Source organism: Ylistrum balloti, unplaced genomic scaffold, assembly GCF_031769215.1.
Source record: "Ylistrum balloti isolate Yb309-2 unplaced genomic scaffold, AGI_CSIRO_Ybal_v1 Utg370246, whole genome shotgun sequence".
NCBI classification, from domain to species: domain Eukaryota; kingdom Metazoa; phylum Mollusca; class Bivalvia; order Pectinida; family Pectinidae; genus Ylistrum; species Ylistrum balloti.
The window spans coordinates 486944-509983 of NW_026782198.1; the positions used below are offsets into that span (position 1 = coordinate 486944).

Genomic DNA, 23040 nt, shown 5'->3' on the forward strand with positions numbered 1-23040 from the left:
TCAAACGAAAGAGTTATTCTTTGAGAACAAGTCTCAAAGCTATTTCGGGCTTTCACAATGAAACTGTAGTCTGAAATTAGCATAAAAATGATAACGCTGATTCAATTTGGGCTCTTCCAATAAACTGATCAGACCATCAGACCTACGCCACAGAGGAAGCACCCAAAGAATGGTGCGTGCATCGGAGGACTAGCATTTTCCTACCGTAGAAACAATCTTAACTAGATATCATTACAAAACTTCCAACTAAATTGATCTCCCCTTGCACACTACACAAAAATCTATTTTACACTACGTTTGTGAATAGGCACCATGCTAACCGATTTGGCCGCATACAAAACAACTAAACCAAAGCTGAACCAATACGACTTTCACTGCAAATAAACACGAGATCAATCTGACTTCACATGCAAACCAATACAATATCAATCCATATCAAATATGAAACAGTCAGAGTTTGCATGAATTTGAATAAAGAAATTGAAAAAAAAAACCCAAAAAAATTCACAAATTCAATGTGAGTTTGCCTGCAAACGAATCAATGTGACTTTACATCATTCTGTATCCGAAACACAAAATCAATGTGAACGTGCCTTAGTAGGACATGAACAAAACCCATTCCGGGCATGATCACCAGTCATATATTAGTGCAGAACAACACAAAATCAATGGGGCTTTCCCTGTGTTCAGCATGCACCAACTCGAGTTTGATTTTGCCTTGTTCTGTACATGTGGATCGGTGATGCATGCGCGTGCTGGGAAGGTGAGCACTAACCTTTCTGCCCGAGTCCTCCGAGATCATTTCTACAGCGGCTGCGCATAGCTGGGCCGCGTTCTGCATTGGCTGGTGGTGAAGTACAGGCTGGCGGTGATGATGGTAAATGTGACTGTAATTGTTCTGCAGATCTGTTGGTAACAAAATGAAAATTACTGTTAACCTTCTAAAATTTCATCAAATCAATACAATGCTGATCAATACTAAGCTAATGCTGATCACAAGGACACATAAACACACAACACATACATATAACATAAACACACATACATATAACATAACACACAACACATACATATAACATAAACACACATACATATAACATAAACAACAATACATATAACATAAACACACATACATATAACATAACACACAACACATACATATAACATAAACACACATACATATAACATAACACACAACACATACATATAACATAAACACACATATAACATAACACACAACACATACATATAACATAAACACACATACATATAACATAAACACACATACATATAACATAAACACACAACACATACATATAACATAAACACACATACATATAACAACACACAACACATACATATAACATAAACACACATACATATAACATAAACAGACATACATATATCATAACACACAACACATGCATATAACATAAACACACATACATATAACATAAACACACATACATATAACATAAACACACATACTTGCAACACAAACACATTTAACATAAAAAAAACTAACACATACACACATACTCACAACACAAACACACATACATTTAACATAAAAAAAACATACACACATACATAAAACATACACAAGCACACTAACATATACACACATACTTACAACATACAATAGGACACATAAATACACAACACATACATATATCATAAACACACATACTTACAACACAAACACTGATACATTTAACATAAAAAACAACATATACACATACACACATACTTACAACATACACAAGGACACATAAACACACAACACATATATATAACATAAACACACATACACACATACACACATACTTACAACACAAACACTGATACATTTAACATAAAAAAACAACATATACACATACATATAACATACACATGCACACTAACACATACACACCACAAACACACATATAACAAACACACGAACACATACACACAACAAACACTTATACATATAACAAACACACTAACATACACATTTATATTACATAAAAATGCATACTTATAACATATGTATGCATATAAATACACATGTACAATACACATGTAAAATACACATATAAATACACATGTACAAAACACATAAATACACATGTAAAATACACATATCAATACACATGTACAATACACATATAAATTCATATGTAAAATACACATATAAATGTACAATACAGAAAATTGTAAAAAAAACAGAGGACAAGATCAAAATTATGCCATGATTTTTTTTCATTCCAACAAATCATTTCAGATCAAAATTATTTTAAATCAAATACATTTTGCCAGAATAATGATAATCGATAAGTTAAAATTTATTTCATTCTTTGGAAACATTTTGAATTTGACTATTATTTTTTTGTTTTGTTTATTTTTTTGTAAGCGATGTAATGATTTATGGTTGGTGACAGCAGTGGTACCAACAGTAAATAAAAAAAAGTTATCCTACCACAATGGTTACTGATAACATGACTCTCACCCAACTCTATCTATTTTGTGAGCAGGATAGAGAGAATACCTTCACCCTTACACACCATCACTGTCTCTGCATGTATTTCCATAACAACCAGCCTTGTCAACAACCTGCTTTTATACAACAATCCTCCGACATCTCATTTAAATATTCATGCAGGGCTTAATTCAAACTAAAACTAGCGCCCAGAAGCCAAGCTGGACTATTTCCCTGAAGAGAAGCCTCTGGAATTATTGAGGAAAACCTCCTGCCAACATCATCCAGTCAATTCTGCTTCCTCTCTCGGAAGAATTCCAAAAGCTTCTCCTTCACATTCAGACCAGATAGCAAGATACACCAGACCTACAGACAACACTCAACTTTACAAACAAGCCAACAACAGCAATCCTTGACAAAATAAAAACCCACCAAACTTAATTTAGGGAAAACAGCTACATACATGTCTGCACACTTTGTCTGCTGCAGTATAAAACTACTTTATCCAGAAAAAAATTCACTGTCTAAAATATCTTTCCTTTCTTGGCTAACATCCAACAGTTTGGAAAAAAAATCTTTTGGAGAAGCAAATTTAAGACTAATTATAAAGCATTTGTTTTTCACCTATGCTATTGTACCATTTTTTGGACATTGTGTTTTAGTAGCGGCAGCCATCGAGACCGTTTAGCTGTTGCTAAGTACATCTAAAAGGATGAAATGTAAATAGTTTCATTAATATGTCCTCATGTTCTCACCAGATATCTCAACTGACAAAAGTTCAACACAACACAATTATCATGAAACATGTTACACAGAAGACATATGATATGCACATGTGTTGTATTGTATGTGATATGTGCCATGTATATGTGTATTCATCTTGCCCAGAAATAATGAGCAAGTTGCTCTAAATTTTCAACAGGTATTGTTCTGTGGCTATATATATATATAAATCAGTGGAAACTGTCTTTCAAACAATGATGTGATAATGACAAATACAGTGATAACATCTTGCATCATTAATTTTCCTCTATTACCATGCAGCCAGCATTTTACTGGCAATCTTAAAAGTGTAATTCTAAACTGAGCGCAATTCAGGTTCACTTATAACAGTGAAAATTAAATATACATAGGAATTCATCAAATCTATGAGAACAGAACAATGAGTGATATGAATGTCACATTTCTAAGACAAAACATTTAATTCACATACATCTTTAAATCTTGACATCATTACACTGTCTATGACATCATCATGCATCACCTTAAACTATATTCTTCACGTGTCATCAAACAATCATATTGTATCGAAAGGAAGACCCAGTGCTAGTGAGAAGATACTGGAGAGGGGGCTAATTTGCAAGCATCCTCCTGTGCATAAGTGAACGTGCCCTTGGATAATTGCCGCACCTTACTTTGATCATAGATGCACTCTATGAACGATTATTTCGACAAGTAAAAGATCACGATTAGTTGATGATTACCTTCATGTTCATGATGTTATAAAACAATAACCAAAAAATAGAAATAATATTGAATTTTAGGAACCATTAGTCTGTTACTCATGTCAAATCATGACAGGTTAAGACCCCAACCAAAATGACACATAAAAACTTACACCGTATATATGTTTCAATCAGTTAAAATAAGCCAAAAGTTAAAACACACTTGTTTCTATATTTGACTAACAAAATGAAAGTAGAATACTATTTGCTGGTTCTATTGGCATTACATTTGATTCTCTCAGCAGTGTGACATAGTATAAACAGATGATTTAAGAGAACTCCTTTGAAATATTCACTAAGTTACGCAACCATTGATTCTAATGTGACTGTAAAGCTGAAAGAAACAAAATCGGCAAAAGGGCTTATTCATGGGAAGAGGCTTATTTGCTATAAAATACCCAACATGCTCCCCTTGTCATACAACTACAGATAATAATTTCTCATGTTCTTCTTGTCATACAACTACAGGTAGCAATTTCTCATATTCCGTTGTTTTCAAACATTTTTTTTCTAAAGTGTGAAATTTATATCAAAATCAATGAAAAAGTTATAAATTTATTTTTCTAAAAAGATATCTTTTGAGGTTCTTCTTATTTAGTTATAATGGTCACGATCTCATTTTTTAAAATAAATTGAGGGGAATGTTTGTGACTTCAATATTTCATTGACCCAACACATACATGTATTGCCCTATAATAAGAAATGGTTTACCTTGTGGATAGACCTTTGACTGCTGTAAATCCACGGAGCTAGGTAAAATCATAACAGGATCCATTTCAGTTGATTTTGTCACTTCATATGCAAGTATACGTATTGGGCTGTGAAAACCCTATTGAACAGTGTCAGTTCAAATGATAAGTTCTAGCTTTTTATCTGAATAAAAGTTGAAGATTCGCCCACGTATATAAATTGAAAACAAAACTCTCCAGGTTGAAATGGAAGTAGGAAGTGCAGTGAAAGAGTTTACAAGTCAGCTGTAATTTGGAGCATGACTCGGTCAAGTCACACAACTAAACACATGGTCTGAGTCAACCAGCGCACAACGCCTACCTTTGGCCTCGTACTACAATGTACGACTCAGTACATAGAAAATCTTTTGTAAACAAGCACAGGCTACCCAGTATATGTGTAAACAGCACACACTCGCACAATGCACACACAACAAAGATATTCCCCAGTCCCCCATACCTGTACAGGTATAGCTAACAACCACACCTTTAAGCACATTCCAGCATGTGTGTATGTACAGGTGTGTTTTCCATTATGTGCACATGAATTATATATAAGAATTTATTTACTCCAGCTGACTTAAAGATGTCAGAAAACTATTTATATTCACAGATTCACAAAATTAACCAGATATAACTAGAGGTAATGCTTTTGACAGGCATATTCTTAAAAATAATTTCAGAAAACTTGTGAAATCAGCCTTAATCTGCACATTAAAATCTTAGTAAACTACATGAATTATACATTTCAATTCTTGGAAAAAAATCAAATTTTAAAATCAGAAAATATTGTACAGCTTAAGTGTAAAGACTTAAAAACGTGTCAGTACATAACTATATATATATACATGCACTGAATAATCAGTCAAGCGCAACCTCTTGTCCTATCTCAATGTATGTGTTCCTTGTTGGTTACAGTGATTCACACAAGGTGTGTGGGTGCTGGGGTGTGCCCCAGGAGGGGATAGGCCAGGTCACTGAGGGTATAAGAAGGTCCAGATGTCAGGAAGGGGATTTATAGTTTTTGCATACAATAGAATAATATTTATATACCAATCTTGATGATATATTAATATGAAGTGCTTACATTAAAACTAGGTCACTTGTCATTTAAGTACTAAGTGATTGACATTTAAATGTTAGACAGTCAAGCCGAGATAGGCCATGGAGTATAGTTACAAATACCACTTTCAAAATTGAATACCAATTCACTTTAAGGTCTTTAAGGTCTAGTAAAATTAATATAGAACAATACAAAAATGCTAGCTACAAATGTAAGAAAATAAACAAATAAAACACCCATTTTTAATATGAAGGTAAAGGCATATTCGCTCAAATAATTCATTTTTAAAAAAGTCTATCAAGGTTGCATGAATAAATTTACCTATCAACCTTCACGGTCATTAATATGTTAATTCATATATCTGGCCCATGCCTGGTAATAAGCCCACTCATATTTATTTACACTCTGTGTCATATTCAGTAGAAATAATAACAAATCTTCCCAAAGGGTATTTATCATATTGACCCTGGTCTTATTAGGGGATAATACAGTAGATAGATGCTTCCTGCTTTCTGAACCACAGGACTGGATATCAGTTCTCTAGGCTCTAAATATTCTGTCAAGAAGGAAAAAGAAAAGCCATTTTGTTACTATTATAAATGGCCAAAGGCTATAAATTCACACAGAAACAAATTGGGATTCTTCTTCACACTGAAAACAGAACACTTTCCCTTTCTTAAATATGTTATCATTATGTCTGGAAATACATGTTCAAAAAAAATTTAAAAGAAAGTTTCTTTTTCTGAAGTAAAAATATATTGAGGATATATACAAATTGAATGTTTTCCTGTCCAATATACCAGGACACTTAGGATACAAAAGACCACTATTTTTTTATCTTCTAAATGGAGAGAACTATTAACTAATTCCAAGTTTAAGTCAATCAATATTGTAACATCAGTATGACAATAACTTTCATTAAACAATTTTAAACACAATATAGTACCCAACATGATAACCGAATCCTGACTCAAACTTAAATTTGATGGCAAATAAGAACAAAAGAAAAAATTAAGTCAGGTATTCTGTAAGGGAATCATCTGCTTCTTCAAGAACACCATGTAAACCTTGGTTATTCAACGTCAGTAATGTCACCCCCGAAATCACAAATCACCATAAACAACAACAGAATCACCAAGTATACCAACAAACATCAAGTTTAAACATATTCTTGATAGTGATGCATGCCATTTACCTGTTTAATTATCTGACAATGAACCAATGTCTCCTAATAAGCCAGCCAAAATGTATAATGCTGTTAAGTAAAGATATGAACAAATTTCATATTACATTGCTTTATGATAAAGTCTAGATTGATTTCTTTCCCAGAGTCGACCCATGGTCTTATAAAAAGATTCATAAGTCAATATTTAGCCAGCAAAAGGCAGGAGAAGGCAATTCCCAATATACATTCACATACAAAAACTTCGGACCCTTTTTTTTTCATTTAACGGTTGAAATTTATGTATCTAAAACATCACACAAACTCAAATTGAAATTGTCATGCCAGATCAAACACAATCTTAAATGAAACTGGTTTATTTCACATAAAAGTAAACATTTAATTAAGAGAGACACAGAAAAGTTTTAGTTATTTAAGATATGTTTCTGTTTTGTACACTATCTGAATTTTTGCTTTGTATTCCATAAATGTTTCTAGGATAATTACAAAGATATTTCCCATATTTTTTTTTTAATCTACATGTATGTATATATAAAGCAAACCAGAGCCTTGAAGAGCATTTGAATCTTGTAGCCCTGGATGACTTTACCAGGACAGCATGCAACCTTCCCCCCTCCCTCCCCCCCCCCCAAAAAAAATTGATCATAAACTAAGCCCACAGCTGGCATAGTCCTGCTGACTTTCTGCTTGGCCAACATTACAAGAGGACCTATCTTTACAGAAAATTTTACAAGTGGTTAACTGTGAACACGTAAAATTCATTTGACAAAGTGCTTGTTCATCTAGCTGTACTAGCATGAGGGAAAAATGATATTAGCCCAGGCTGGGAACTCTTCAGGGTGGAACAAAGAAGGTAGAAAATCAAGGGTCTTATCCTCAGGAATCTGGGAGGCCAGTCAAAGATAATGGAACACCAACTAATGCCAGACCGGCTTACAGACAGCTGAACTTCCTCCCAGCCCAGATAGAATGTCATTTAAATCTCCACAACATGGCCCCTAATGCTTTCTCCACCGAGTGGAAATTTAGACATATTTTTCTTTATTTTATTGGTACTCTCTGTCTTGCTTAAAAAAGGATGTGTTTGATTTTTCATGAACAAAATTTGACTCTTAAAAACAAAATCAAATGAAAATCAATAAAAACAAGTCTACAACATTCAGGAAGTTAACTACAAAAGTTCACATTGGAAAACGAAAAATAAGTTGACATGGAAAAACTTTGAGCACAAAAATTTGCAATGTCTACATTAGACAACCCATTATCAAATGAAAATAATTCAAGAAAAGCAGAGATAGAAAAAATAATTTGATAGAGTTGTGCCATGAACTCAAGTTCTAAATTACCAGGGGCAGATAGAGCCAGTATTCTAGAGAGAAACTAAATGATTTGATAAAATTGGGCTGTCTCCCACTTTAGTCCTGGCATATAAGTTAGTAGATCTAGATCAAACCTCTAGTCCTTTACATACACAAAGAGCCTCCAGTTAGCCTGGCTCAGCTCTAGATCTGCTGGCCCACAGCACTCCTATCAAAACTTGTGTACACATGGACTCTGAAAGTCTGGCTAGTTAGCTTTAAGGGCAGTCTAAGGTCCTTTTGCAATATTCAATCAGATTTCTTTTCCTTTTCTAGATTGAAATGGAAGAATTTTAGAGAAAAATCAAGTGACAAGGCTAGTTACCTTTGTTGTATTAATGAAACAATTCTGTTTTATTTATTTTTAAGAGATGCACTTGTGAACTTTAATGTGTTCCTGACAATATAAATAAAAACCTTTGGAGTTTTAGAGTTGATACATAAAGTTGTTTGACACTTTGTAAAGTATTTCTATGTTATAAAATACCTGTCTACAAGTAACAATCATGAAAAACACTACTTATTACGGTAACACAAAAACTGATATAAACAAAGGGGAACTGACCCTCTAGGTTAACCCACTAAATGCATAGACTAAATTATGTATATAGGTGTGTGACATACACCATAAAAGCATAGCTGTATGTCAACAATTAGGGCCTGGTTGTGAAATTCCTAATCATTATTATTCAAAATATTTTTTAAAAAAAATAAAAACAAAAAAAAAAAACAAAAATAAAAAATTACTTTTAAACTCATTGTAGAAAAAAAATCATAATTCTAAAATGAATTAACATATTTTTGTTAATTCTACTAGAAGTGAAAGCCCAACAAAGTGATAAATAGAAAAGGGCACATATATAGAAAACCTCAACTAATAGTCCACATGCCACTAAAATCTTATTTTAAAACTGTTCAGGTTCTCTAAAAATAATATAAATAATTACACACACAAAATATAAACATTTTGCTATCTGGAAAATGATAAACATCCACTGCATATTATTATTTGATTGATGTACTGTACAGAATGCCCTATGACGGTTTTACGTAAAACTGCCAGCTGACGTGCATTAACTGTTTTATTGTAATTTACATCAAATCTCACATGTTAAGTATCATTAAAATTTATCATTTATCATTTTAAAACTTGTAAGTCAAAACCACTTCAGTATTTCAAAATGTTCAGGTTGGCAACCTCCATGTGAGTCACATCTAAAACTCTCAATTTCCCCGCAAGCTTCCCCATAATAAATTAGGTATGCAATAACCGTACAAATATTATTTTCTAGTACAATGAAAGGCCTACTGTGTACATGTAGGATCTTCAATTCTTCTACGCAACGCATCTGTAGATTTCAAACATTCCTATATAAAAGCAACTTCAAATTGATGAAATATAACTTGATAATGATCCCAGTCTGACAAATGGGATGGAATGTGATGCTTTCTTTGTACACCTGAAAATCATACCTGATTTTATCATGAACTCTACACACCAGCAGATCTGATATATATAAACTACCAGCCATGGTGAAAAAGCCACATACTGTACGCACCTGTACAGCGAGATACAATCCAGACACCATGGTACGAGCCAGACCCAACATAAACATACATACAACAAAATTCTAAATAAAACATTTCTCTTACTACCAGTTCAGTATTTTGTTTTGAAATGAAATGTTTTATTTTAAAATTTTAATTTCTTGCAATGCACAGAGATCCAAGCAGTATACAGTATGCATACATTGAGACCTATATCTGTGCCAGGCAGTCAGCTTGTAGTTTTATATAGGTAGTCCCTCAAGGCCATCAAACAAAGATGACCTAGATTCACATTTGCCCTCAAATGGCCCTTTCTGCCAAACTCACAGGAACTTTATTTACACTTTCGTTCTCAGTTGTACTGTTAACAGCCATTTTGATTGAATTTACAGTGCCTTTTTCAGATCAAGATTGGAAAGCCCTGAGTTAATCCTTTAATACTATATCCTAGTCTATGCAAGCAGTAGTTGACAGCTTCTTACTTAAGTTTGTAGTTACATAACTTTACAATGGCAAAGTGTGGAAGGATTTAGATATATACAACACAATAATACATTAAATTACAGACTGTACTTCTCTGTTCTTCTTGTACAATGCCAGCATATTTACGCTTAATAAAAAGCTTGTCCAATCCTTCTTCACCTTGTCGGATTTGGAATTAAAGTTTCTGCATTATGTACAAGCAGAATCATGAACTAGATACAAATCAGTGACAAACACATGGACCATTGACCATATACTTTTGTCTTCAAGTTCTTACATGAGTTACCATTTCTCCCCAGACAGTTCCGTATCCTAATACTATGAGCTAACAAGTTAAAACCATGCAAATTTTGATGGGTCACACATTTTAAAAAATACCAAATGAGCCATTACATTTTGTACTATGGGTTACTAACTAGAAAATATTGTCAATTGTAACCTTTGATCTATAAACCTTAACCAGTGACAACTTTAATGACTAGATGGACAACTTGATGTATTATGAGAGGTTCTCAAGATATGACATTGATTCTGAATGAGACTGGAAGGATGTATGGACATGCAAACCACCTCCTCCCTCCCCTTCCCCCTCCTCCCCCCATCCACCCCCTTAAAAAAGATAGGATCATAAAAATGTGATCAATTTCTTTTGTAGCCACTGCCTGATACCTGATACTGCAAACAAGATGTACAAAGACAGTACAAAATCAACATCCTTTGGCATAACAAGGGATCAGCACAAAATGGAAAGACACTATGTAGACCTGTATTGCTGTGGGGATGAGAAAATGACAGATTCAGACGATGAAATGACATCAGAAATTACCAGGAACAGAAGAACAGAGAAGCTTTTCTCTCCAACAGCAAAAAGGCATCCTTCCTCATTGATTTTTTTTTCTGTGTCACCAGCGACTTTGTCCTCAACATTTTCTGTGGGATATCTTAAGGTTCTGAATTCAAAAAGCCATCTGATACATATTTTCTGTACATAACAGAAGTATCCTTTGATACAATACTATGTCCATATGGTGTTCCCAACCTATAACATTGAATTTGTCCAGTTTTCTTGAATTTTCTTTTGTTTTCTATTTCATTTTCAATTACATGCACTTAAAATGTACAGCCACATACAAATTCTATCAAGTCATCTTTTTAAATGTGTGTGCATTTTCTGATTGTTTTCAGTATGATTTGTAAGGGATTTAATTTTACTAATTTTTACTAATACATTTACACAAACAGGTATCAATGCTGACCTAATCAGTGATGAGATCAGAAATATAATGTTTAAAGACGACATAAATAGATCAACATGATAGTTATATCATAATCATTTATCTGATAACAGATAAAATATAACTGTGGATACTTTCCCGAACAGAACACAAACATCTATCTAACAATCAAAACACCAATAACACTGACTACAATGCATATTACAGATAATTATCTAGTCATAAAAAACACACCAGCAATGACGTAACAGTATTTCTAGAATAAGATGAATAAATATTGCATATATTACAAAATAAACTTGAAATTCACACTTAAAGCTATATTTGGAAATTTACAGAGATAGTACAACTACAGAAAAGCACCTTCTATCTAGTGGTAGGATTACCTATTAGTTGCATTGTGGGTAAAAGCCATGGTAACCACGACAACCAGCTGAGAGAGTGACAACAAGTCAATACTTCAGCCACCAGCAACCAGGCTAGAAAATAAATCCACTTTGGAGAGAATTCCCCTTACAGTTTATAATTTATCGGCCTCATTGTAGAAAACTCTCACTGATTGGACGAGCCAATTATAAGCTGACTCCATGATAAAGTGAAAATGCAAAATGTTACCAGTTTTATTCTGATAAATCAATCCCAGTTGACAATTCATTTATTATATGAAAGATAATAGGTTTCAAGTATATATTATATTTATAATGATACGCACTGCTATCAAGTATGATGATTTATATATAAATTTATGTTCATGTGTATGACAGGTGTACTGAATATATAAAACACAATATTGAAATAAAAGTTTGCAATACAAATACATAATAAGACTTTAAAAAATAAGGGGGAAATGAACAATGAGAAATAAAAACAAAAGGAAAGAAAATCTAAAATTGATGATTTTTTTCTTCTGGGTGATTTAAATGAATGCATTCAATACGCATGTATTATGACATGAAATTGTTTTCTTGAAGCAACACAACCATGGAAAAAGGAGAGAAAAATTGGTCTGAATTTGAACACTAAATACTTGGTACAGACTCTGGATCTATCAAATGTTACATTTGTCATGTGATGAACATTACTTTTTTTACATTACCTCAGGATGATTCATATACATAACTGGTATCTATGCAAAATACGACAACTGGATATTAGATTAATACAAATGGGCCATAACTCTGTTTATTACATGTACTTCCATGCTATATGCCAAGTTATCAATTTACAAATGGCACACACAAAGTAACATTATCATGACATGATATATAATTGATATTGTAATTGTCTCCTTATTCGAAAATGTACTCTTCATCTGTAATATAGAACATTTTTTCCTCTTTTTCCATATTTGACAAAGGGATACAAAACAAACCACAATATCAAACTGAACCTGATGATAATTGATGTGTCGTTCACATGAAGAGTAACACTCATGCTCAAATCATTGAATTTTTTTTCTGATTCTGTAGAATAATCAAATTTATATTGTGTAAATAATGAGTTTTGTACTCGATCCTACACCCTAACAAGTACTTGTATGTAAAATTTGGCAGTATTCAGCATATTGTACATTAGACAAAAGCAAAATGAATTAGAGTCTAACAGACCCACAGATGGGACAGAGATGTGGAGATTTATGATCACAGCCATTGGTCTTTTTGTTAGTCAAAAATCTGCAATTTCTTGTGCATGGTTGAAAAACTTGTTTGTAAATTTATGGACTAAATTACATACAGAAAATAGTAATTTTTGTAAGAAATATAAATAGTAAGGAGCTAGATGATGGATCTTTACCACAAGTCTGAAAATACCAGTATCTGACCAGTATGTTTCAAATTTTCTCCAAGTATGCAATTATGAAATCAAGACACCAGACAATGTAGCATTATAATGGTGATGTTGTGCACCTGGCACAAATTTACAGGTATAATATTCATGTCTGCTTAGAAATGTTTAAAACACTAATGAAACACCTCCTCTATTCACAATTATCCTGTAAACAGTTTTCTCACTAATTTTTACTAGAATGTATATCAAAGCATTAATTTCAGGAAACAGATCACATATTTGGTTATATTTCAAAGAATTGGACAAATGCCAATTCAAAGCCCAGGGCAAAGGCTGCAAGTATAAAGTTGACAAAACAAAAACAACAGTCTATTTTTTTTCTAATAAACTTACATGTATCTCTACACTTAATGTCAGAGTCTTGAATTATACAATGAAATAGAATTTCCCATTCCAATACAATGGGCAACCTATTTGCTAAGACAGATGAAACAAAAAACTAGCAAATCTCCCAAGGCATGTAAAAATATTGGCTTGCCAAAGCAAAGTTCTTGCATGTATTTGGTTCAATTCCCAAACTGGCAGAGTATAAGAAATCAACTTTAGAGTTGCAGAAATTTTGGGAAGATATGAACAGGCCTTCTGTCAATTAAACTATTTTTCAAGCCTTAATGGAAAATTTATATTGAATAGAATAAATCAAACTTGGAAACATAATAACCTGCAATATTTACATTAACTTTTAACAAAATAATGTTGATGCTTCTTAAATTGTTTGTAATTTGTACACCATGTATTAAAGTATTTGTTTATAGCATAAAAATGTTATATTGCTGCTTTTTAATGAATTTGTTTATTTCAATGAAATTCCGGATGAAACCACATCCAGTTGGTCAATTCATATCAATAGAAATACAGACACTTACTGCAACAGTAAAGTGTTGTTTATCCTAATTTTGATTCCAAGCAGCTTAGTAAAACCTTTCAAAATCATGTTAAAGTAATGTGGATTCAAATTTATACATCATAAGGAAATGAAATCAGACAAAAGTTTTGTATAATTGTTTAGTTCATTCTAACTCACTACTGGTCCTTGACAAATTCTCGCCAAGTACTACTCTTCACCAAAGATTGCAAAAAGACATTCATTGCCAAAATCATGATATTTCAGCACATAGATTTTTCAACAATGCAAATACTTTGTTTCAAAATGCCCCCAAAAAATGTGAAGTTATATGCAAATCAGAAAACATTTCTCAAGACAATGGCAAAAACTGGTGGGGATAATATGTCAACGAATGTATAGATTTTCATTTAAGTGTATCAAATAGCTGCCACAACAGAAAGTAACATGGCATTGACTTGCATTTTTGTTTGTGTAACATGTGTTTGGGATACAAGTGAGTGGTCACACATCCAAATGCTGACCACACTTCATGTTGCTTAACTTTGGACCGCACACATGCCACTTAACTACTAAGGCAAAGTATTGGGTTATGTAGCTAAAATGCCCATATGCATAAACTATCACATTACCCCCTTCGCAGGTTAGCATTACTGAAGACTCCTGGATTCATCCTGACATCCTTAGCTTACAAAACTATCCCTCTCATTGTTATAGTGGTGCCACCTCAGCATCTAGACCCTCCTGGGGACACCTTACAGAACACCAGACCCTTTTCTGCCACCAAATTTAACATGCAGCAGAGTGTAACAGAGTGATTGCAACTTCAGAACATCTTAAGACACCACAATCAACAACACAGTTACTAAAGCCAGCTATCCATAAACTGTCACACTTGGAAGGTTAAAGTACATGTATTGACTACCATGCATGTGATAAGTGTACATTTCGCCCCCAAATCTTGAAATACAAACCCTACTTGAAGGTGTCGAATATGATGACAAAAATTCATAATTGCAAAAACATGTGTATCTAAATATGCATAACAAAATTTGACCATAGATTTAAAATTCACAAGCTGTTAAAAACCATCTTGGAAGTACAAAAACAGTGATTACACATACAAGAAAAGCTACTAATGCACATACCAAATGATTTAACTGATATGAGGCTGTTTATTTCTGTTGAAAGTGTATACAAATTTCTGCCAGAAGAACATTGAACTAGTAAAATCATTAAGTTGTGACACAAGGGACTTAAATTTGGAAGTTGATAACCAGGTCAGACATTGGTATTACAATGCACTTCATTCAAGTCAACTTGACCAAACATGAAAGTTCTAAGCTTTTTGATCATTGCTGAAGCTGACATATACACTGAAACTTATAGTTGCAATAACAGCTCACATGCCTTAATCTTATCTGTTAATAAGTATGCTTTGTCAAGCTAAGCACAAATATAAAACTACATTATGTGTAAAAAGTGAGGATATTCTGTAAGCAAAATACTGACTAACAACAAAACAGAAAAATGCTCACCTTGCAACCCTCGTCTTCTGGTTGTTTCTCTCAAGTCGTAAAATGGCGGACTTCTGCGGGGTTCTGTTACAGTTGGGCTTAAATTCGGACTTAAATTGATTATTGGAGGACTAAGTGTACTGAAAAATCCTGCTGTTCTGTCGGGATTGGAATTAGCTTGTCTTGCGATTTGTCCCAAGTCTGTTACATAGGCTGTGCCATTGCGACCAATGAAGTTCTCAGTATTGGTCACCAAGGCCGTTGGTGAGATTTGACCAGTCACATGACAACCTGGAGATTTCGGAAGAAGGTGGTGATAGTGTTGATAAATCTGTGCATCTTTCTGGGTGGCTGCTACGGGCATTCTATGTTAGTGTCCAATTTGGTCTTTAATATTTCTTTTCCTTGCACATCTTCAAGACAGGAAAGAAATACACACAAAATCAACATAGATACATATATATATATATGCGTGTTTGTACTTGGCTTCTCTTTAATTCCCAACAATAGGTTTTGAAAATGATTAGACAACTGAACGTTTTGTTAAATATAATTTGCAATAACATCTAGCTTACATTTATATGTGGTGAAAACATGATACCATCGACAATATTTGTTGTTCACTGAATCTTTAGCTTAGATAATCATCATCCTACCATCAGTGTGATGTCATATATGTATATTCCAATCAATTATAATAAATCAATATTGTAAAACTGATTTTTTTTTTCATAAAGATTAGTTGTAAATGAGTTGTGGTTAACCAACTTTCCTGTGTTGTTGTGGTTTTTTTTTTTTTTTTTTTTGAATATTGCATTCTAGTTAATACAAGAGAATGTAAAGTTGATGGGGATAGTGTTAATGTATATTCTGCTAGTGTTTATAAATATATTTCTTTGTTGTTAGTGTTACTAAATTGCTACTTGTACTCCTGTCAGGAAGGTTTCAATCTACTATGTGTTTTCCTATATGCAAATGTATGAACAGATAATCATTATAAGAGAAAGAACACTATTGAAAGAGTGAGACTGATAAAGAGTTATTGATTTTTGTAACTTTGTAACATGTATCAGATGACAGCAATATTCCGTAAACCGAAATGTACATACAGTACATCAGGTGAAGCAGTATTATGCAGCGTTCCGCACGTGTTTTCCGAGTATTCGTGTACAATTCACTGTGGGTTTTAGGTACAAACGTAGTCACGAGGCTATGCTAGGCAGGGTTGGGCCAAGTAAATAGATTACTACAGCAAGCTAGGCCTAACGCTAGCCCGATTGATTCACATACACTGCCACGGTACACTAGGTCGACAACATAAAATACCTGACCGATTTCCTGACGCAAAATGTTACGCTAAATGTACGAGGAAATATTTAAAGAATAATCATGTCCAAGACAGTTTTCATTCATTATCGCAAAAATAAACAATGCAGATTTTAGGAAACCTCGGTGTAGCTACGTAGCATATTGGCTTACTCAGGGCTGGCCGAATTTTTCTTGAAGGCAATCAACATGGGATCACACGGAATGGTTGCGTTGCTTCGACAGTTTAAGAGTACGTTTACAGTTTACATACTCACCCAAAATTAAGTCTTTCGATCAAAACTTCCAGATAAATCCTTTATACAGAGGAACGTGTTGGTTCTTGGTGTAATAAAGTGCGAATGACACAGTTTGCAACAATTTCTGAGTGTGTTCTGAACCGATAATCAAATCAAGGATTCCCCGCCTACGTTGTGACGTCATATCCGAAAGGAAATACCTCCCTTTAACGGAATTTACCGAGAATATCCGAGCTTTGTCGTATGCAAATTTATCAACACAAAATTCTCGAAGGAAATAAAAAAATCCTCATAAGTTTTTCGTGGAATAAAGAAATATATTTTGATCCATTGTTTTGTGTGTTTTTGATTTTTACAAAACATTATTTTTTTCAAAACAAATGAAGTCGTGTTATCATATTCTTAAAATAGATTTGATATGCATTAATATGATTGGTCAAACAAACCAACGTGATAGGTGCTCGCAAATTTCATTGGTCAATATCACGACCTTGAGTTGTTGTCATTGACAGGAGCTATGTAGCGAGCAGGAAGAGAAGCAGGAGTTGAAGAGAGAAGGGTTGGAAAGTTGGAAATTGTCAAATTTGAGAAGAATTCGGCCATTTGGATATTACAAAACGTAACATTAGTAATCAAAGAATCTACTAATTACAAGGACTGCTTTGGCATTTCTTATTTGATACGGAAAAAAGACGGTTGAATTGCTGTGAAGTTTTGCCTAACATCGGGCGCCATCTTGAACCTTGTTTGTAAACAACATCCCCGAGAACACTCAGGAAGAGTTCGTCTTTAAAGGAACTTTTGTCTCATTCATTTTTGAAAAGGAACGTTTTTCTTCTTTCTTTCGTCGTTTTGGGTGGATATGACTTATCCACAGATGTCAAATGCGAGCAAGATGAAGAAATCGTCGGAATATCATGCCAAACAAAGGCGTTTCGCGGGAGGAGGACGTTTTTCACCGAATCGTGGAAAAGATAAAGGCGTACCATCACCAGTGTCTGCCATCAACGACCCAAGACCTCGCCTTTCACCAAAAAATCATTCCGCGAAAGTTCAGAAGGAACAAGGACGATATGACGTGAAAAACGTTTCGCCCAGAACACCAAGTCCCGACGGACAGATGAACGGTGTTTACGCTGGGGCAAAATTTAGTGACCCCCCATCTCCGGCAGTGCTTCCAAAACCACCATCTCACTGGATGATGAGGTGTTCGTATGAAGAACCTCAAAATAACGATGATATGAGCAGTCAGTTGAAAATGATTTTAAAAGTTCAGGTGTAATTAGGGATTCAACATTTTTTGAGAACATTCCAGAGCTATATTTTTGTAGCAATGTGAATCAGTATTAATTTGATTTTTCTTTCATTGTTATTATGTCCGTAAATTTTTATATGTAAATCTATTGTATGTCTTTTTCAAACGAAGCTCTTACAGTCTGGTCTGTTTTTCCTCATCTATTCCCAAACCGAAATCTTTGATCTCGCCAGGATATTTTTTGATATGTCAAAAGCTGATGCTTTATCTCATTATTCAAAGTAACATAATTGAACTTAGTAACATTTAGTAATGCTTTTCCAATTTGTCTGCAGCATATTTGCTACTTTTAAAAAAGTTTTTAGAACAAAGTTTCCTTTTCATGTATTACTTTAAAATGTTTCGATAATTTATTTGTAAATATGTAAATTGTTTTCTGGTATCCGTTTTGATTCTCTTTCAACAGCTTATTTTGTGATGAGACATGCATACTGAATCTGGAAAGTCATTATATATGTCTTAATTGTTTAAAGTTTGTTTTGAAATCCTTGGGCCAAATGTCTTGATAGTAATACATGTACCTAATAAGCAGAGAAACTTGTTTTTGAGGAGCTTTATTAATAATCAAGCAATTCTAAAAAAAATCAATTCCTGTGAAATGTATTTTGCAAATTTTAATGCAAGCTTAAATCCTGGCTATGACAAAGATCATCTATTTATCTGCTGGAAATGAAAATACAAACTTGTTCACTCGAATGTAAATAGAAAATTTGTAGATAAATAATATGTAAATTGTAGGTTTGCTGAAAGTGCAATAGTGATGTTTTGCCAAATTTATATTTTAAATGGAATTTTTACCTTCTTAATGTGATAAATGTTGTAATAGATGCTATGAGAAGATGCTTATGTCCGAGAATATAGTAAGTTAGTGACATCTACATGCCATTTCATCCAGATCATTATTTCCCATCGAATTTACCTGTTTTATTTTTTTTTTTATCAAATGCAATAGCATTGTGTTATTTCATGATCATGATATCATCATTACATTATGTATAGTATTTTTTTCCCCTCATTTTTTTTTTTTAATCGCAATTCTCATACTTCCATTTTCATACACCATAGTCGATCGTGCCGGTGAAACTCGGATCCATCGATCATTATCATTGTCATACATGTTTGGATGTCAAGTGTAACTTGTGTGAAAGAAAACTTGGATCAGGATCTTCGCAATACTGTTATAAACTTTGATGTGGCAGGGACAATCTTGCGTGCATTTTGCAGGGACTTGACAGTGCTGATTCTGTGATGAAGTGGACAAGGGCATCTACTTAATGTTATAGTGTCTGTGATATGAAGAGGTGATGAAAGTTCCAGAACTTTTTGAAAAATTTCTAAGGAAACCTACAGTCTACAAAACTTTGAAGTGAACAACTGACTATTTCCAACGCCAGCAAATAACTTCTGCGAAAAAGCATTCAAATAAAATACCAAATGCTTCTACCATTTCCCCATCTTTGGGCCCTTTTCAGGGCCCCCCCATTTCCTCAAGAAGTGCCATATGGCATGCTCGAAAAAACGCAAAATCTATGTTACAGTTTTGTCTTGTATGTTTTCATTTTCGTGTTCTATTTTGTCCAGTTTTGTGTTTGTCCTTAATGTTTACATGTTGGCTGAACAATTTGGTGAGTATTTGAAAATGGGGAATCAAGAACTGCTGAAACAAATTTTGAAAAAAAAAAATTCAAATTATGACTAATAAAATGTGTTGGATTTGTGGGGCTGCATGATCAGAATACAAAACTTCAATACTGAAATGTGGACTTAAATGGTGGGCATCAGTAAGATTTCTAGGATTTGATAGTACTCGGATGGTGGTGTAATTAGTGAGATCTGTGCCATTAGAGAGAACAGGTCAGGTAAAATAGTAAGATCTTTGCCATTACAATTAAGGTATGAGGTGATAGTGTACATCAGATCTGTGCCATTAGAGATAATTATTAAGATCTTTACCATTTGATAGAAGGGATGATGTGATAGTGTACATTATAAAGATCTTTGCCATTAGATACAAGGGATGAGGTGATGGTGTACATTAGAAAGATCTTTGCCATTATGTACAAGGGATGAGGTCATAGTGTACATTAGTAAGACCTTTACCATTAGATAAAATGGATGAGGTGATCGTGTACATTAGTAAGATCTTTGCCATTGGATAGAAGGGATGAGGTGATTGTGAACATCAGTGAGATATGTGACATTAGAAAGAAGAGATGAGGTGATGGTGTACATTAGTAAGATCTATGCATTAGATAGAAGGCCAGGTTAGATACAAGGTATGATCTTTGCCAGTGATTGTGAACATAAATAAGATCTTAAGTGGTAGGTAATAGGTATGGGATGTTGGTGTACATCAGTGTGATATGTGACATTAGATAGAGGGAATGAGGTGATGGTGTCAATTAGTAAGATCTGTGCATTAGATAGAAGGAATAAGGTGTTAGTGTACATTAGTAAGATCTTTGCCATTAGATAAATGGGATGTGGTCATAGTGTACATTAATCTTTGCCATTAGATACAAGGAATGAGGTGATGGTGTACATTAGTAAGATCTTTGCCATTAGATCAAAGGGATGTGGTCATAGTGTACATTAATCTTTGGCATTAGATACAAGGCATGAGGTGATGGTGTATATTAGTAAGATCTGTGCATTAGATGGAAGGAATAAGGTGTTAGTGTACATTAGTAAGATCTTTGCCATTAGATAGAAGGATCTTTGCCATGAAGGTGATAGTGTACATTGTACATGATAGTGTACATTAGTAAGATCTTTGCCATTAGATAGATGGGATGAAGTGATGGTGTACATTAGTAAGATCTTTGCCATTAGATAGAAGGAATGAGGTAATAGTGTACATTAGTAAGATCTTTGCCATTAGATAAAAGGGATGAGGTGATGGTGTATATTAGTAAGATCTTTGCCATTAGATAGAAGGGATGAAGTGATGGTGTACATTATTAAGATCTTTGCCATTAGATAGAAGGGATGAAGTGATGGTGTACATTAGTAAGATCTTTGCCATTAGATAGAAGGGATGAAGTGATAAGGTATCTAAGTAAGATCTTTGCCATTAGATAGAAGTGATGAGGTGATGGTGTACATTAGTAAGATCTTTCCCATTAGATAAAAGGGATGAGGTGATGGTGTACCTTAGTGAGATCTTTGCCATCAGATACAAGGGATCAGGTGATTGTGAACATTAGTAGGATCCTTGCCATTAGATAGTGGTAGGTAATAGTGTACATTGGGAGATAAGATCTTTGCCATTAGATAGAAGGGATGAGGTAAGATCTTTGCCATTAGATACAAGGGATGGGTGATAGTGAACATCAATAAGTGTACATTAGTAAGATCTTGGTGTACATTAGATATTAGATTGAAAAAATAAAGTGATAGTGTAAATTAGTAAGATCTTTGCCATCAGATACAAGGGATCAGGTGATTGTGAACATAAATAAGATCTTAGGTGGTAGGTAATAGGTATGGGATGTTGGTGTACATCAGTGTGATATGTGACATTAGATAGAAGGGATGAGGTAATAGTGTACATTAGTAAGATCTTTGCCATTGGATAGAAGGTATGAGGTGGTAGTGTACATTAGTAATCCATTAAGTGGATCTAGAAGGTATGAGGTAATAGGTACATAAGATCTTTGCCATTAGATAGAAGAGATGAGGTGATGGTGTACATCTGTGAGATCTGTGCATTAGATGGAAGGAATAAGGTGTTAGTGTACATTAGTAGGATCCTTACCATTAGATACAAGGGATGAAGTGATGGTGTACATTAGTAAGATCTTTGCCATTAGATAGAAGGTATAATGTGATGGTGTACATTAATAAGATTTTTGCCATTATATACAAGCGATGAGGTGATTGTGTACATCATAAGATCTTTGCCATGGAGGTAGTAAGAGGGATGATGTGATGTGTACATTAGTAAGATCTTTGCCATTAGATAGAAGGGATGAGGTGATAGTGTACATTAGTAAGATGAGGTGATTGCCATTAGATAGAAGGGGTGAGGTGATAGTGTACATTAGTAAGATCTTTGCCATTAGATAGAAGGGATGAGGTGATGGTGTACATTAGTAAGATCTTTGCCATTAGATAGAAGTGATGAGGTGATGGTGTACATTAGTAAGATCTTTGCCATTAGATAGAAGGGATGAAGTGATAATGTATATAAGTAAGATCTATGCCATTAGATAGAAGGGATGAGGTGGAAGTGTACATTAGTAAGATCTTTGCCATTAGATACAAGGGATGAGGTCATAGTGTACATTAGTAAGATCTTAACTATTAGATACAAGGGATGAGGTCATAGTGTACATTAGTAAGATTTTCGCCATTATATACAAGCGATGGGGAGATGAGTGTACAT

General features: G+C 33.9%; 2 protein-coding genes across 3 annotated transcripts in view; one reads left to right on the forward strand and one right to left on the reverse strand.

The window, feature by feature from the left end:
* The window catches only part of LOC132552383 (E3 ubiquitin-protein ligase RNF38-like), a 36365-nt gene extending 18946 nt beyond the window's left edge, over nt 1–17419 (reverse strand). Inside the window, exons 1-3 of one of the 2 annotated variants that reach the window (XM_060216552.1) lie at nt 17357–17419; nt 15795–16186; nt 776–906 (exon numbers count right to left, since the gene is read on the reverse strand). In XM_060216552.1, the coding sequence (XP_060072535.1) occupies nt 776–906; nt 15795–16137 (474 nt within the window). In that variant the 5' untranslated portion in view covers nt 16138–16186; nt 17357–17419. Of the gene's footprint in view, nt 1–775; nt 907–2546; nt 2577–15794; nt 16187–17356 lie in introns of those variants that run through there. The other variant, XM_060216553.1, reaches the window with a different exon arrangement.
* A 781-nt stretch (nt 17420–18200) lies between these two features.
* LOC132552392 (proline-rich nuclear receptor coactivator 2-like) lies at nt 18201–18620 on the forward strand. The gene has a single exon (XM_060216561.1). The coding sequence runs from the start codon at nt 18201–18203 to the stop codon at nt 18618–18620; it is 420 nt and encodes a 139-aa protein (XP_060072544.1).
* The last annotated feature ends 4420 nt before the right edge of the window (nt 18621–23040 follow it).